The sequence below is a fragment of the Ranitomeya imitator genome, chromosome 1, assembly GCF_032444005.1.
Source record: "Ranitomeya imitator isolate aRanImi1 chromosome 1, aRanImi1.pri, whole genome shotgun sequence".
NCBI classification, from domain to species: Eukaryota; Metazoa; Chordata; class Amphibia; order Anura; family Dendrobatidae; genus Ranitomeya; species Ranitomeya imitator.
In genome coordinates, this window is record NC_091282.1 from 816,363,244 (window position 1) to 816,377,765 (window position 14,522).

General features: G+C 41.9%; 1 protein-coding gene across 1 annotated transcript in view; it reads left to right on the forward strand.

Annotated features, from left to right (window-relative positions):
- The window catches only part of SBNO2 (strawberry notch homolog 2), a 123,966-nt gene that overhangs the window by 32,186 nt on the left and 77,258 nt on the right, over positions 1-14,522 (forward strand). The window contains exons 2-4 of the mRNA XM_069739898.1: positions 3,384-3,557; positions 4,547-4,635; positions 6,096-6,186. Of these exons, the coding sequence (XP_069595999.1) occupies positions 3,432-3,557; positions 4,547-4,635; positions 6,096-6,186 (306 nt within the window). The 5' untranslated portion in view covers positions 3,384-3,431. The remainder of the gene's footprint in view (positions 1-3,383; positions 3,558-4,546; positions 4,636-6,095; positions 6,187-14,522) is intronic.

Genomic DNA, 14,522 nt, shown 5'->3' on the forward strand with positions numbered 1-14,522 from the left:
CAGATCATGATTTTGTGGTCCTGATGTTTGCGATGGCAATTCATGACCATACAGTGGCCTTAGAGTCTGACGGCTGTTGTAATCTGTTTAGAAGTTAGCAACATTTAGGTGGCAAAAATACACATTTTCATTTCTGTCATACCACTTTGCATTAATTCCTGTAAAGCACCTGAAGGGTTAATAAACTACCTTACAGCAGTTTTCAATATGTTTAGGGGTGCTGTTTTTAAAATGGTATCACGCTTGTGGGTTTCCCAATATATGGGACCCCTAAAGTCACTTCAAACATGGATAAGTCCCTAAAAAAATAAATTTGGTAAATTTCTTTGAAAAAATGAAAAATTGTTGCTACATTTTTAAACCTCCTAAAATGCTAACAAAATAAAATAACATTTTACAAATGGTGCTGATGTAAAGCTGACATGTGGGAAATGTTATTTATTAATGGTTTGCTGTTGTATGACTATCTGGATTAAAGGGATAATCATTCAAATTTAGAAAATTGCTAATTTTTTATCATTTTTCTAAAATTTTTGATATTTTTTTTATAAATAAACACAATAAATGTTGAACAAAATTTATCATTATCATAAAGTATAATGTGTCACGAAAAAACAATCTCAAAATCACTGGGATTTGTTGAAGTGTTGCAGAGTTATTACCACATAAAGTGACACTGGTCAGATTTCAAAAATTTGGCTCGGTCACTAAGGGGTTAAACATTGCAGTGTTGTATTGCAGATGGTTCTTATTTTGAGTGACAATAACTAAGGACAATGAAGCATAAAATGTGTTTTGTGGAGACATTCAATAATGTTACATTGATTAGGCTTCTCTCTATGACACCATTGATCTCTAATGGAAATCTGCTTATCTATCTATATAATTGTCCACTTCCGTCTGTTTGTCTGTCGCGGAAATCCCGGGTCGCTGATTGGTCGTGGCCGGCTGGGCGCGACCAATCAGCGACAGGCACAGTCCGGCCGCGAATTGGCCCCTCCCTACTCCCCTCCAGTCAGCACCCACATAGCGTTTCAGAAGTCCGTTAGACGGACTGCGTTATACCGCGGCATAACGCGGTGTAAAGCATTCCGTTAACGCTGCCATTAACCCTGTGTGACCAACGTTTTACTATTGATGCTGCCTATGCAGCATCATTAGTAAAAACATATAATGTTAAACATAATAATAAAAAAAATCATTATTCTCACCTTCCGTCGTCTGCGCCAGCCTTTCCCGCTCCTCGTGACGCTCCGGTCCCAAGAATGCATTACGGCAATGACCGCTACATCATCATGTGTTATTACCGCAAGGCATTACCGGGAACGGAGCATCACGACAAGCATCGCTAAAGGCCTGGGCTGGATGCGGGGGCCGCCGGAAGGTGAGTATATACATATTTTTTATTTTAATTCTTTTTTTACAGGGATATGGTGCCCACATTGCTATATATTACGTGGGCTGTGCTATATACTACGTGGGCTGTGCTATATACTATTTGGGCTGTGCTACATACTATGTGGGCTGTGTTGTATACTGCGTGGGCTGTGTTGTATACTGCGTGGGCTGTGTTGTATACTGCGTGGCCGGCTGCGAACAATCAGCTACAGGCGCAGTCCGGCCGCGAATTGGCGCGGGATTTGAACCACGCTTTGCTAATTGGTCGCGCCCGGCTGGCCGAATCCTGTCTATTCATTGCATTAATTTGAAATCTTCATAAATAAACTACGGTACATACATATTCTAGATTACCCGATGCATTGGAATCGGGCCACCATCTAGTCAGTGTATATTATTTTAGTGTGGTCACATAAAGTATTTCATATATCTATCTATATATATATCTATATATATATATATCTATATATATATATATATATATATATATATATATATATATATATATATCTATATATCTATATATATATATATATATATATATATCTATATATATATATATATATATATATATATATATATATATATAGATATATATATATATATATATATATATATATATATATATATATATATAGATATATATCTATATATATCTATATATATATATATATATATATAGATAGATAGATAGATAGATAGATATCTATATATATATATATACATATATATACATATAGTATATGTATATATATATATATATATATATATATATATATATATATATATATTACCATATACATGAGTTAGGATGCGACTTCCCTCAAATTAATGCAGAGAGTCAGCACTCTATTGATTATATAACTGTATCTTGGATATGTTTTTGTAAAGAGCTACACTTGTGTACCTGGCCAGCTATTTCTGGACCTAGCATTGTATTTTGTGAGCACACCGCTTCTCTCCCCAACCATTGATATGTTCAGCTAAAGCCTAAGGCTATGGTTGGTTCCGTATTCCCCGCTCTGTTAATAATATGCCATATTGTTTGGTAACTCTGTTCTTGGTCTTGTCTTTTAGTGTCTCATAGCTAAGGCATGGCGTTACAGCAGTCTGCCAAAGGGTGTAAGACAAAATAACTGTGATAATATGCTCAGAGTTCAATACATAAAAGCATGTGCAGACAAGAGCTGGTATAATGGATAGCTGAGTGCAATTGTATTGAAGTAAGGATCTTAGTTACTCCAACCTTGGCTAGTCCTGAATAACGGCCGAGTCCCCATTGGCTTTCAAGTGTAGGCGCAAGATCAATTAAGTGTGCAGTCTTAATCACTCATCTGGCATGTTATAGTGTTGGCTTTTTTGCTGCATGGAACCAACTCTTCAATGATCCGGACTGTGAATTTTCAGTTACATATGTTTAACCCTTTAAAATGATAGGCAAATAAATCCATAACACAAAATAAAGTGTTCTCAGCGAATCATAAAAGATGATACATATATGAGGAATCAAGTGCTGTTTTATAAGGGTAATGTGCACACGATCCGGAGTTGCTCCGGCTTTGACGCTGTGTACTTGCACAGCGTTCAACCCGTAGCACCCAGATGTTAGAGCATAGTGGATGGGATTTCTGGAAACCTCATGTCCACTATGGGTCCAGAGTTTCCCATGGCTCACTCCGCAAGTGAAATACGTCAACCCTACAATGTATTGGACACGGTGATTCCACACGGTTCGATGAGCACATGCGGATTCACCTACTTTCAGTAGACGGCAGCGCTTTGGACACAGCAGACATGTGCTGCGTCCAAAGCGCTGCCAGTTCCAGATCGTGTGCACATTCCCTAATGGGTGGGAGCAATACTGAAGGATGGACGACATAACAATCATTTTGTGCATCACATAATGTTTTATTCCTATTGTACACTTATTTGTACACTTTATTGATAACACTACCCGTCTTCTTTCTTTCCCCCTTTCTCCAAAGTATTCATTAATCCAGATTGACTGACGCCATGCTACGTCAAGGATCCTAATGCCCTGCACGGTGTCTGTGATGGACGGGGGGGGGAGATACCCACAACCTGAGTCACAACACGGAGCCAACGGAATGTGCTCAACTGCAACAATGCAATACCAGCCCACCCTGGCTGATGTTGAGGTGAGGTCCCCCACTGGGTGTCTACATGATGATGGCATTTATAGCCAAAGTGCTTGCTTCCAGTCATCTGGGCGATGCCGAGGCAGTGCGTAGTCAGCGACACAGTGAGCACAATCACGCCCACCGATCCCTGAGTGACATGATGTGGAGCATTGGAAGGGATTCATGGTGAGTGTTCACTGCCCGCGGCATTGCCCAGAGGACTGGAAGTGTGCTGCTGCAAGGAGACTATAAGGCTACTTTCACAATGGCGTTTTTTGCCAGACGTCGCAATGCGTAAAATGCGTAAATGGCAAAAAACGCATCCTGCAAAGTTGTTTGCAGGATGCGTTTTTGCCCCATAGATTAACATTTGCGACGCTTTGCCACACGTCGCAACCGTCGTGCAACGGTTGCGCCGTTTTGTGACGGACCGCCAGGAGCAAAAAACGTTACATGTAACGTTTTTTGCTCCTGATGGACCGCAATTCTCTGTGGTGTCCACTAATGTTTTTTGTTCTTTTTAATGCCATGCTGAATTGTTTTTGGCAATCCCATCCCAAATCTGTATCTATACTTGCTGCCATAGGCTATACATAACCAATATGCTCACACAAGGCAGATGTGTTACAGAAAAGTCTTGTAATACAATTCACTCGATACAAATTAATGAGTTTTTTTTCTTGTGCAGCTTGTGCATGGATTATTGCAGATGGCATTAAAATGTATGCAACAATTGCAGACATCTCTGTAGCACATCTGCCGGTGTCACCATTCCCCTAACCCTTTGGTATAGAATGTCTGATATTATTTAGCATGCATGCCCTGAGCCGGGTAAGGCAACAGCAGCAAAAAGGTTGCTGTTTTTGGACCTCCGCATGTTTTTTGACCTCCCTTTTCTGTTTTTAAGAAATGCAATTTCAATGTGACCCATATTGTCTGCTTATAGGAAGTAGGTGCTAACGGGATAGGTAGGAATGACTTCTGATGCACCTTTGCTGTGATTTCAGACCCCGCTGCTGCCTGGTACCCAATGGACACATTTCTCATATTCACCTGCTCATTGCTTGCCCCATGCTCCTATCACCAGCTCAGATCCGTAAGTTCCACCTATCCCTCTTCCCCTTGCTGCTTTCCAAAATGTGTTGCAGATAATTTAATATTTAATTTGCGCTTTTCTACCAAAAGCAGCCTGAACTCGTTTTAGTTTTCTGAAAACAAATGTCATTTTGTGTTCTGACACATTTTATTTCATCCAAATCATGTCTTGTTGGGTGGCTTTCCTCTGCATTTTTCTATTGTTTCCTTGTTTGCGTGATGTTTGTTTTTACATTTCTCTTTTATTTCCCTGTTACTTTTAATTTATATTTTTTAGTTACAGTGTGGACTTGCTGAAGTTTTATTGCCCTTTATAGCATAATGCTCAAAAATTAGAGGTGAGCGTAGTTAGGTACAAGGTGGGGCTACTCGCATAAATCCCAGATGTTGAGTTCTCGGAGCCAGTTCTGCAAGGTGCTCCCACCTGAAAGATTCATGAGTGTTTCTTCTATATCAGTTGTTGCAGATACAGGATGACTAAAACAACTATTGGTGGTGAAGACCATAGAGTGGAGCTCCACACCAAGCTTTCTAAACCCTGCCTAAACCCGAAAAGATACACATAATATAGTGATAACAGTATAGCCTTCACCATTTCATCCGAACAGGAAACCTGCTGAAATGTTAGAAATGACCTTTGTTCTTACGGATTGCTTTGTTCGTGAATTATGAGCTCTTTTCCTTGTCGCAAGTGACTGCTCTCAGAACTTTGTATCCCACACCGTCTTCTCTATGGACCAGTCACATCGAGGATCTCCTGAGAATACATAGAATAAAATGACGTCTAAACCACACACGAGAGCCTGAAAGTTGGAGTACACATCACGTAGGTCACCAGAATCGAGCGAATACTTCACTAATCAAGCAATTGCTTAGGGGTGTCCACTACTTCTACTATTGGAAGAATGTCACTTTCTCTGTATGTGCTACTTTAAGCAATACATAAAAATATTTAGGTTTTTTTTTCTTTGGCAGGGTGCACCATAACCTGTTCCATTCTTGTGTGACAGACTTGTAAAATCCTGTGTGTAACGGTAGATCCTTTGTGATGCTGGTGAACAGTGCCTGGTCTTGGAGATAGTTTTTATAGTAAGGCTAGGTTCTTGCCTATACAGTGCACCACATCTGTTGCCAGATCACATTTTCTGCTTGTCGGAAGACGAATACTACTAGGATGTAGGCCATACAATGACCCCTTTTCCTTCATTTAAAAGAATGGCTCCTTCGGGACTATTCCCATCAGAATCCAGCTTTTCTGGGTTCTGACAGAAGCCCCGACGTAATGCTTGACAGCGAGGAATGTAAAAGTGTGAACTTCTCTTATGACTGCTGTCTCGTGCCCGGAATGCAAGATTTATCACTTGTCTTTCCAGCATCTACTCTGAGCGGCATCTCGAGATTTACTTTAGGGTGTTCTGTTTTTTCCTTGTTCCATTTTGTGTTTTTTTTTTCTCTTCTCAGATTACATTATAATGGTCAGACAGAATATTACAGTAGGAACTATTCCACCCCATTCTCTAATTACTTTCATGAGAGCCAATCCTACACTCAGGTAAGACAATGATTGTCTGTAGGCCATTTGCATAAATCTGTTGCTTCCTCCTTGCTATGCAAAACCGAAAACTGCACAGGTTGACCGACAAAGAAGGAAACACACCTGCGGAGACGTTTCGTGGGCCTCCCCCTTTCTCAAACACATGGAAATGTCACCGCAGGTGTGTTTCCCTCATTGTTGGTCAGGGTCTCTACTCTCCTGCTCAATCTATGGACCACCCACACGCAGGATCTGTCTCCGTCAGTCTTTCAATATTTGGCTTCCTTGTTGCCGACAGCTTTCGCTTCCTTATTGCTCATGAACCCTGATACATTTTCTTTTGCTGGGTCCTGTGATGACTTGTTTTTGTTCTGTTTTGGCACCTGTTTCTGTCAGTTTCCCTAAAACTTCTTCTTCTCTTTGTTCCTTTAACCAACCAAGCGTTCTTCTTTTATTCCAGTGTTTTCATTCCCTTGCTTCACCTTCTTGCTTTTGCATCATGTCCCTGCTGCCTCCTCTCCTCTGACCCTCCCCTCTGTCTGGCTGCAGTTTTGTGGTGACCTGTACTGAATATTGCGTAATGTTGTGCAGTGCTATTTCCAGTAATGTATATGTGATCAGACTGAGCAGTAAGATGGGAGCGGCATTCTCTTCCGTAACCTGTAAATATGCTCCCATTATCTTTATGCTGCATTTTGAGCACTTGGTCAAAGCAAAAAATCTTCCCAAATTTCCAGATTTCTTTTTGTGGGAAGTCCCAGGAAGGATTAACACACTCAAGTGCAGGAGGAACTGTGCTAGGTTTTCAAGCTGCTCATAACCATTGATTTGCCAGGACTGGGTTATGTGCTGGAGGAGTAAGTTTGTGTTTAATGATTACATCTATGATCAGGGCTTATTTGTCTTTGATTGCATCTTTTATTGGGACAATAAAATCATGATTTTACGGCAGGCTGTAGCCCAATGTGAACAGTGAAATGCTGGCTGCCGATAACAGTGACACTGTGCGGAACAAACGCTTCCACTAACAATTGTTCAGTCAATTTCTCTACTTTATCTTAGCTGGTCTTTGAGTGCATTCACACGCAGCAGATTCATAGCTGGAATGTTTAAATGATTATTGCAGAAATGTGCCCACGTGCTGCATGTTGCATCCACCCATCTCCAAGCACACATTCTAGGCTCTGATTATCATATTTGTTGTTTTTCAGTATTTTAAAAAAGCAAATAAGCCCTTGCCAAACTGTTTATTTCCCCTGTGAGTTAAGGGTTGAGCATGTTGAAATCCCTATATGCTCCTTTCCTGTCCCTACAATTGGGTTTTCTTTCACATATTTTTTTTTTTAAATGCGGCTCTTGATTATGCTAGTAATTGTGATTGGCAGACAAAGATTTTATTCTTGTTTGCACATCACTTAGAGCAGTTCCTAAAGTGGGGAGCATAAGTATTTGATACATTTGCTGATTTTGCACATTTTCCGACCTGTAAGAATGGCAGAGGTGTGTCATTTTTATCGTAGGTACGCTTCAATTGTGAGACAGAATCTAAAAATAAAAACCAGAAAATCACATTGTATGATTTTTACATAATGAATTTGCATTTTATGGCATGAAATAAGCACCATATTTTTCCAACTATAAGACACACCAGACCATAAGACACACCTAGGTTTTAGAGGAGGAAATTATTAGTGATGAGGGAATATACTCGTTACTCGAGATTTCTCAAGCATGCTCTGAGGTCCTCTGAGTATTTTTTAGTGCTCGGAGGTTTAGTTTTTCTTGCCGCAGCTGAATGATTTACATCTGTTAGCCAGCTTGATTACATGTGGGGATTATCTAGCAACCAGGCAACCCCCACATGTACTTATGCTGGCTAACAGATGTAAATCATTCAGCTGCGGCAAGAAAAACTAAATCTCCGAGCACTAAAAAATACTTGGAGGACCCCCGAGCATGCTCGAGAAATCTCGAGTAACGAGTATATTTGCTCATCACTAGAAAGTATTTTTTTTAAAAAAAAATTGAAGCAAAAAATTTGGTCAATTCTGTACTAATATCCCCTAGCCTGGTATATATGGTCGCCTTATCCCTATCCTGGTATGCATCTCCCCCCTCATCCCTATCCTTGCAATCAGGGCCCCCATCAGAAAAACATAAAAATAAAAAACAAAACATTATACTTCCTGTGCTCCCTCGCAGCATCTTGTTCCGATGCCAGCAGCTGATTAATGCTCGTAAGCAGCGCATGGCAGTGATGTCATGTTCTACTTACAAGCCGAGGACATCTGCCTTACTACTTACTGCTCTCCTTGCCGGGACAATGTGCATGGAGAGCAGTGAATATTCATTGCTCTTTAATAGCAGGCACAGTGTTAGTCACAGCGGCCAGCTGCCTGCAGCTGCCGGGCGTTCACGCGTGTCCGCTACTAAAGGGAATGAATATTCACTGCCTTCCACGCCTATAGGAATGGATAGCAGTGAATATTCATAGCCTATAACTTGTAAAGCGCTGCGGAATATGTTGGCGCTATATAAATAAAATTATTATTATTATTATTATTATGTAGCAGGTTAACGCAAACTCCTGGCAGCTGCAGCAAGCCAGCTGCTGTGGCTAACAGCGTGTCCGCTATTAAAGAAAAATGAATATTCACTGCCTTCCACACCAATGGGCGTGGAAGGCAGTGAATATTCATTTCTCTTTAGCAGCGGGCACAGGAATTAGCCACAGCAGCTGGTCCCTTTCTCCTGTGACCAGCTGCCGCTCACCCCCCCCTCCCCACCACAGCCAGAGCACGTACATCTGGACTGTAAGATACACCCCCCATTTTCCTTCACATTTTTGGAGGAAAAAATGCATCTTATAGTCTGAAAAATATGATATTTCATACAGTAGAAAAAGAAAACTTAATATTTGATACAGAAACCTTAGTTTGCAATTACAGAGGTCAAATGTTTCCTGTAGTTCTTAACCAAGTCTGCACACACTGCAGCAGGGACTTTGGCCCACTTCATACAGATTTTCTCCAGAGCTTTCAGGTTTTGGGGCTATCACTGGGCAACATTAAAAGGAACCTGTCACTCCCAAAATCGAAGGTGAGCTAAGCCCACAGCATCAGAAGCTTATCTACAACATTCTGTAATGCTGTAGACAAGCCCCCGATTTATCCTGAAAGATGAGAAAAAGAGGTTAGATTATACTCACCCAGGGGCGGTCCCGATCCGGTTCTGGTCCAATGGGCGTCGCGGTCCGATCCGGCGCCTCCTATCTTCTTACGATGACGTCCTCTTCTTGTATTCACTCTGTGGCTCCGGCTCGGGTGTACTTTGTCTGCCCTGTTGAGGGCTGAGCAAAGTACTGCATTGCGCAGGCTTCGGGAAAGGTCAGAGAGGCCCCCTAGCAACCTGGCAGCCCCCACATGTAGTTACGCTGGCTAACAGATGTAAATCATTCAGCTGCGGCAAGAAAAACTAAATCTCCGAGCACTAAAAAATACTCGGAGGACCCCCAAGTGTGCTCGAGAAATCTTGAGTAACAAGTATATTCGCTTGTCACTAAAGATAATCATAATAATGTTTCTAATTTAGTCAACAAAATATATGCATTGTCATCTGTTACATTTTAAAAATTAAAAAAAAAGAAAAGGGGCCTATGCATGGTTAGGGGTGCTAGTAGCACCCCTTTTTGAAAGTATCGCTTCTTGTAAATGCTTTTTGTAGCCAGGCAAAAGTCTTACATTTGTAGTTTGAGGGATTTTCATCCATTCTTCCTTGGAAATTCTTCCAGTTCTGAGATTCCTGGGTCGTCTTGCATGTACTTCTATTTTAAGGTGGAGCCCCAGATTTTCAATGATGTTCAGATCAGGGGGACTGTGAGGGCCATTGTAAAATCTTCCCTTGAAATGTTCCCCGTGCCATTGGCTGCAACATAGCCCCAAAGAATGGTTGATTCATCCCCATGCTTAATGGTTGGCAAGATGTTCTTTTCCTGAAATTCTGTTCCGTTTTTTCTTCACGCATACCTTTTGATCATTGTGACCAAAGCATTATATTTTAACCTCATCAGTCCACAGGACTTTTTCCCCAAAATGCTTCAGACTTGTTTAGATGCTCTTTTGCATACTTCTGCCTCTGAATTTTATGGTGAAGGATGCAGGTGAGGTTTTCTTCTGATGACTCTACCATGAAGGTCATATTTGTGCAGCTGGCTCTGAACAGTAGAACAATGTACCACAACTTCAGAGTCTGCTAAATCTTTCTGAAGGTCTTTTGCAGTTATGCGGGGGTTCTGATTTGCGTCTAGAAATCCTACCTTATCTTGACCTCCACTGTTTCTGTTAGCTGCCATTGTTTAATTACATTTCGAACTGAGGAAAGGGATACTTGAAAATGCTTTGCTATCTTCTTATAGCCTTCTCCTGATTCATGAGCCTCCACCATTTTAATTTTCTGAATGCTATGCAGTTGAGATCCCATGCATGCTCTTTTTTTGGCACAAGGTTAAGGTACCGTCACATTAAGCGACGCTGCAGCGATATAGGCAACGATGCCGATCGCTGCAGCGTCGCTGTTTCGTCGCTGTGTGGTCGCTGGAGAGCTGTCACATAGACAGCTCTCCAGCGACCAACGATGCCGAAGTCCCCTGGTAACCAGGGTAAACATCGGGTTACTAAGCGCAGGGCCGCGCTTAGTAACCCGATGTTTACCCTGGTTACCATTGTAAATGTTAAAAAAACCAAACACTACATACTTACATTCCGGTGTCTGTCCCCCGGCCTCAGCTTCCCTGCACTGTCTCAGCGGCGGCCGTAAAGCAGAGCCGTGACGTCACTGCTGTGCTTTACGGCCGGCCGGCGCTCACAGTCAGTGCGGGAAGCTGACAGCGAGGGGACAGACACCGGAATGTAAGTATGTAGTGTTTGTTTGTTTTTTTACATTTACAATGGTAACCAGGGTAAACATCGGGTTACTAAGCGTGGCCCTGCGCTTAGTAACCCGATGTTTACCCTGGTTACCAGTGAAGACATCGCTGAATCGGCGTCACACACGCCGATTCAGCGATGTCTGCGGGAGATCCAGCGACGAAATAAAGTTCTGGCCTTTCTGCTCCGACCAACGATGTCACAGCAGGATCCAGATCGCTGCTGCGTGTCAAACACAACAATATCGCTATCCAGGATGCTGCAACATCACGGAACGCTAGCGATATCGTTGTTAAGTTGTTCAGTGTGAAGGTACCTTTAGAGTAGGCTGGGTTTTTATAAAGCTGGGAAACTTGCATCACCTGAGCTTTCCTAACAATTATGGTGAACAAGCCATCACCCTAAGGCTACTTTCACACTTGAGTTTTTAGCAATCCATCGCAATCCGTAGTTTGGGGCAAAAAACGGATCCTGCAAATGTGCCCGCAGGATGCGTTTTTTGCCCATAGTCTTGTATTAGTGACAGATGGCCACACATCACGTTCGTCGTGCAACGGATCCGTCGTGTTTTGGCGGACCGTCAGCACGAAAAAACATTCAATGTAACGTTTTTTCGTACGTCGCGTCCACCATTTTCTACCGTGCATGCGCGGCCGGAACTTCGCCCCCTCCTCCCCGGACTTCAGAATGGGCAGCAGATGCGTCGAAAAACTGCATCCGCTGCCCACGTCGTGCACAAATTTCACAACGTGCGTCGGTACGTCGGCCTGACGCTTAGCAACTGACCCGTGCCGACGCTAGGGTGAAAGTAGCCTAAAAGGCTAATTAAAGTCTGAAACCTTAATAAAAGAGCGCACAAATCTCTAAGGGTGCCCAAACATTATCATTGGCCCATTTTCTTTTTGGGTAATTTTTAAAATGTTAACCCCTTAGTGACGGAGCCAAATTTTTAAAATCTGACCAGTGTCAATTTATGTGGTAATAACTCTGGAATGCTTCAATAAATCCCAGAGATTTTGAGATTGTTCTTTCGTGATGCATTATACTTTATGATAATGGTAAATTTAGGTTGATCTCTTTTGTGTTATTTATAAAAAAAAAATATCAGAAATTTTGAGAAAAATGTAAAAAAAATTAGCAATTTTCAAACTTTGAATGATTGTCCCTTTAATCCAGATAGTCATACCACAGAAAAACATTAATAAATAACATTTCCCACATGTCGGCTTTACATCAGCACCATTTGTAAAATGTTATTTTATTTTGTTAGCATTTTAAGAAGTTTAAAAATGTAGCAGTAATTTTTCATTTTTTTTCAAGGAAATTTACACAATTTATTTTTTTAGGGACTTATCCATGTTTGAAGTGAGTTTATGGGTCCTATATATTGGGAAACCCCCAAAAGTGATACCACCTGACATATTGAAAACTGCAGTCAGGTAGTTTATTAACTCTTCAGGTGCTTTACAGGAATTAATGCAAAGTGGTATGACAGAAATGAAAATGTGTATTTTTACCACCTAAATGCCTCTAACTTCTGAACAGATAACTACAGCCCCGTCTGACTCTAGGGCCGCTATTTGGTCGTGAATTGCAATGCCAAACATCAGGACCACAAAATCATGATCTGAGGGCATCAATTGGGATAAAGAGGAAGCCCCCACACTCTGTTAACCCTTTATAATGAAGTAGTCACTATTGACAGCAGCATCTAAGGGGTTAAACAGATTTGGACGGTGCAAACACTGATCGTGGCTGGTACAGCAAGTCAGCTATAGTGGACAGCCGACAGCTACTGGATTGTCACCTGTATGGGGAGGCTATTCTCTTATATCTCAGGTCACTTAAAAGACGTATTGGCTGTCAATAAGGGGTTAAAAATGGCATTATATTTATTTTTTTTAGTCTAAAATACAAAGGAAATGTGTAATCTTTAGGTCTTTTAGAGATCATTTCATCTTCAACTTGCTTAACTGTTTACAGTAGGGGTGGGGAATCTTTTTTTCTGCGAAAGGCCATTTGCATATACGATCCTTCGGGGGCCGTACAAACTCCACCCACAAAGTACATCATGACTCTGGCACTGGTGTCAGGACGTAATCTTTCAGTGCATGCCCTTCAATGTACAGTAGTGAACACTGCGCGTGTGCTAACAGAGCAAGAAGAAATTATTGAGCTGGTGGCAATTAAAATACAGCTCCTTGCCCAAGAATGCGGTCCTGAGAATCTGCTCGGGGGCCTGATGAAAGGTCATCGAGGGCCGTAAATGGCCTGAGGGACTGAGGTTCCCCACCCCTGGTTTACAGTAACAGTCATTTTAACCATTGGTGCCCAATCTTTTACATGCCACGGGATGTCTGATGCAGACTTGGGCAAAGTGTGACACTTGGGCTGTTCACGTCCGGTCCGTGGACGAGGACAGCCACAGGCCTGGAAAGAGTGGTGTTTTGCACTGTATGCCTGCTCCCTGCCCAGTGTCTCAATTTCATTGGTCTCAGCATTTTTGGGATGCAGACACCAGTGAACAAGATTGAACAGGGAGCGATTTACATTACATCGTGCCTGCTGTGCAAGCTCAGTATGCTGCACAGACCGCAGCAGCAGTGAAACAGGGTTAGGCGAGTAGTTTTATTTAATTTTTTGTTCTTAATTTTGAGATCTTATGGAAAATTTAAGAGCATAATACTACATGGTATGCTGTGTGGGGACGACATACTGTGTTGGGGGGACTGTGAGGGCAACATTGTGTTGGGGCACTTGAAGGTACAAGTACTGAAAAACAGGAGCAATATGATTTTTTTTTTATAAACTATAAGAAGCAGTGAATTCTGTGATTTTGACTAGCTGCTATTGATCTGAATACAGGTTATAGGAAGCCCTACTGTAACATGTATTAGCAGTAGTAGCTAGTCAACAGACATCATTCTGCTCAGTATTTCATGCTAACAATGAATATAAAAGAATAATTCTGAGCAGAATTTGGCCTATTGGTTTGGCCCTCAGGAAAACGAATAGCTCACCCCTGGCCTGATGGGATAGTATCAGCCACAAATCTGTGTAAAAGACCCACATGTGCACGTTTACATCTGCAGCATGTACAGAAGCCTTCTCCACAATCCTGTGCTTTTCCTTTTCACATGCTTTATTGTACTGCTGAAAAGTGTGTAATATAAGGGTTAAATTCTCCGAAAATGGGCCAAATCGGCTCAGGTAAATGGGTCCTGTCTAATTCTACCCTGTGTGTGCATTATTTGTGAGAAAGGAACATATAGCATCGTTTTACGAGAAGGGTGCGTCTGCTGGCGGTGGGGGCATAGGACCATGTAGTTCCTGCCAAAGTTAATGCGCGTTCATGGTCTGCTGTAAATATTAAAGTTCCTGGAATCTTCTCCATTCCCCTCAATTCAATAGCTCTCTGGGGGAGGGAGG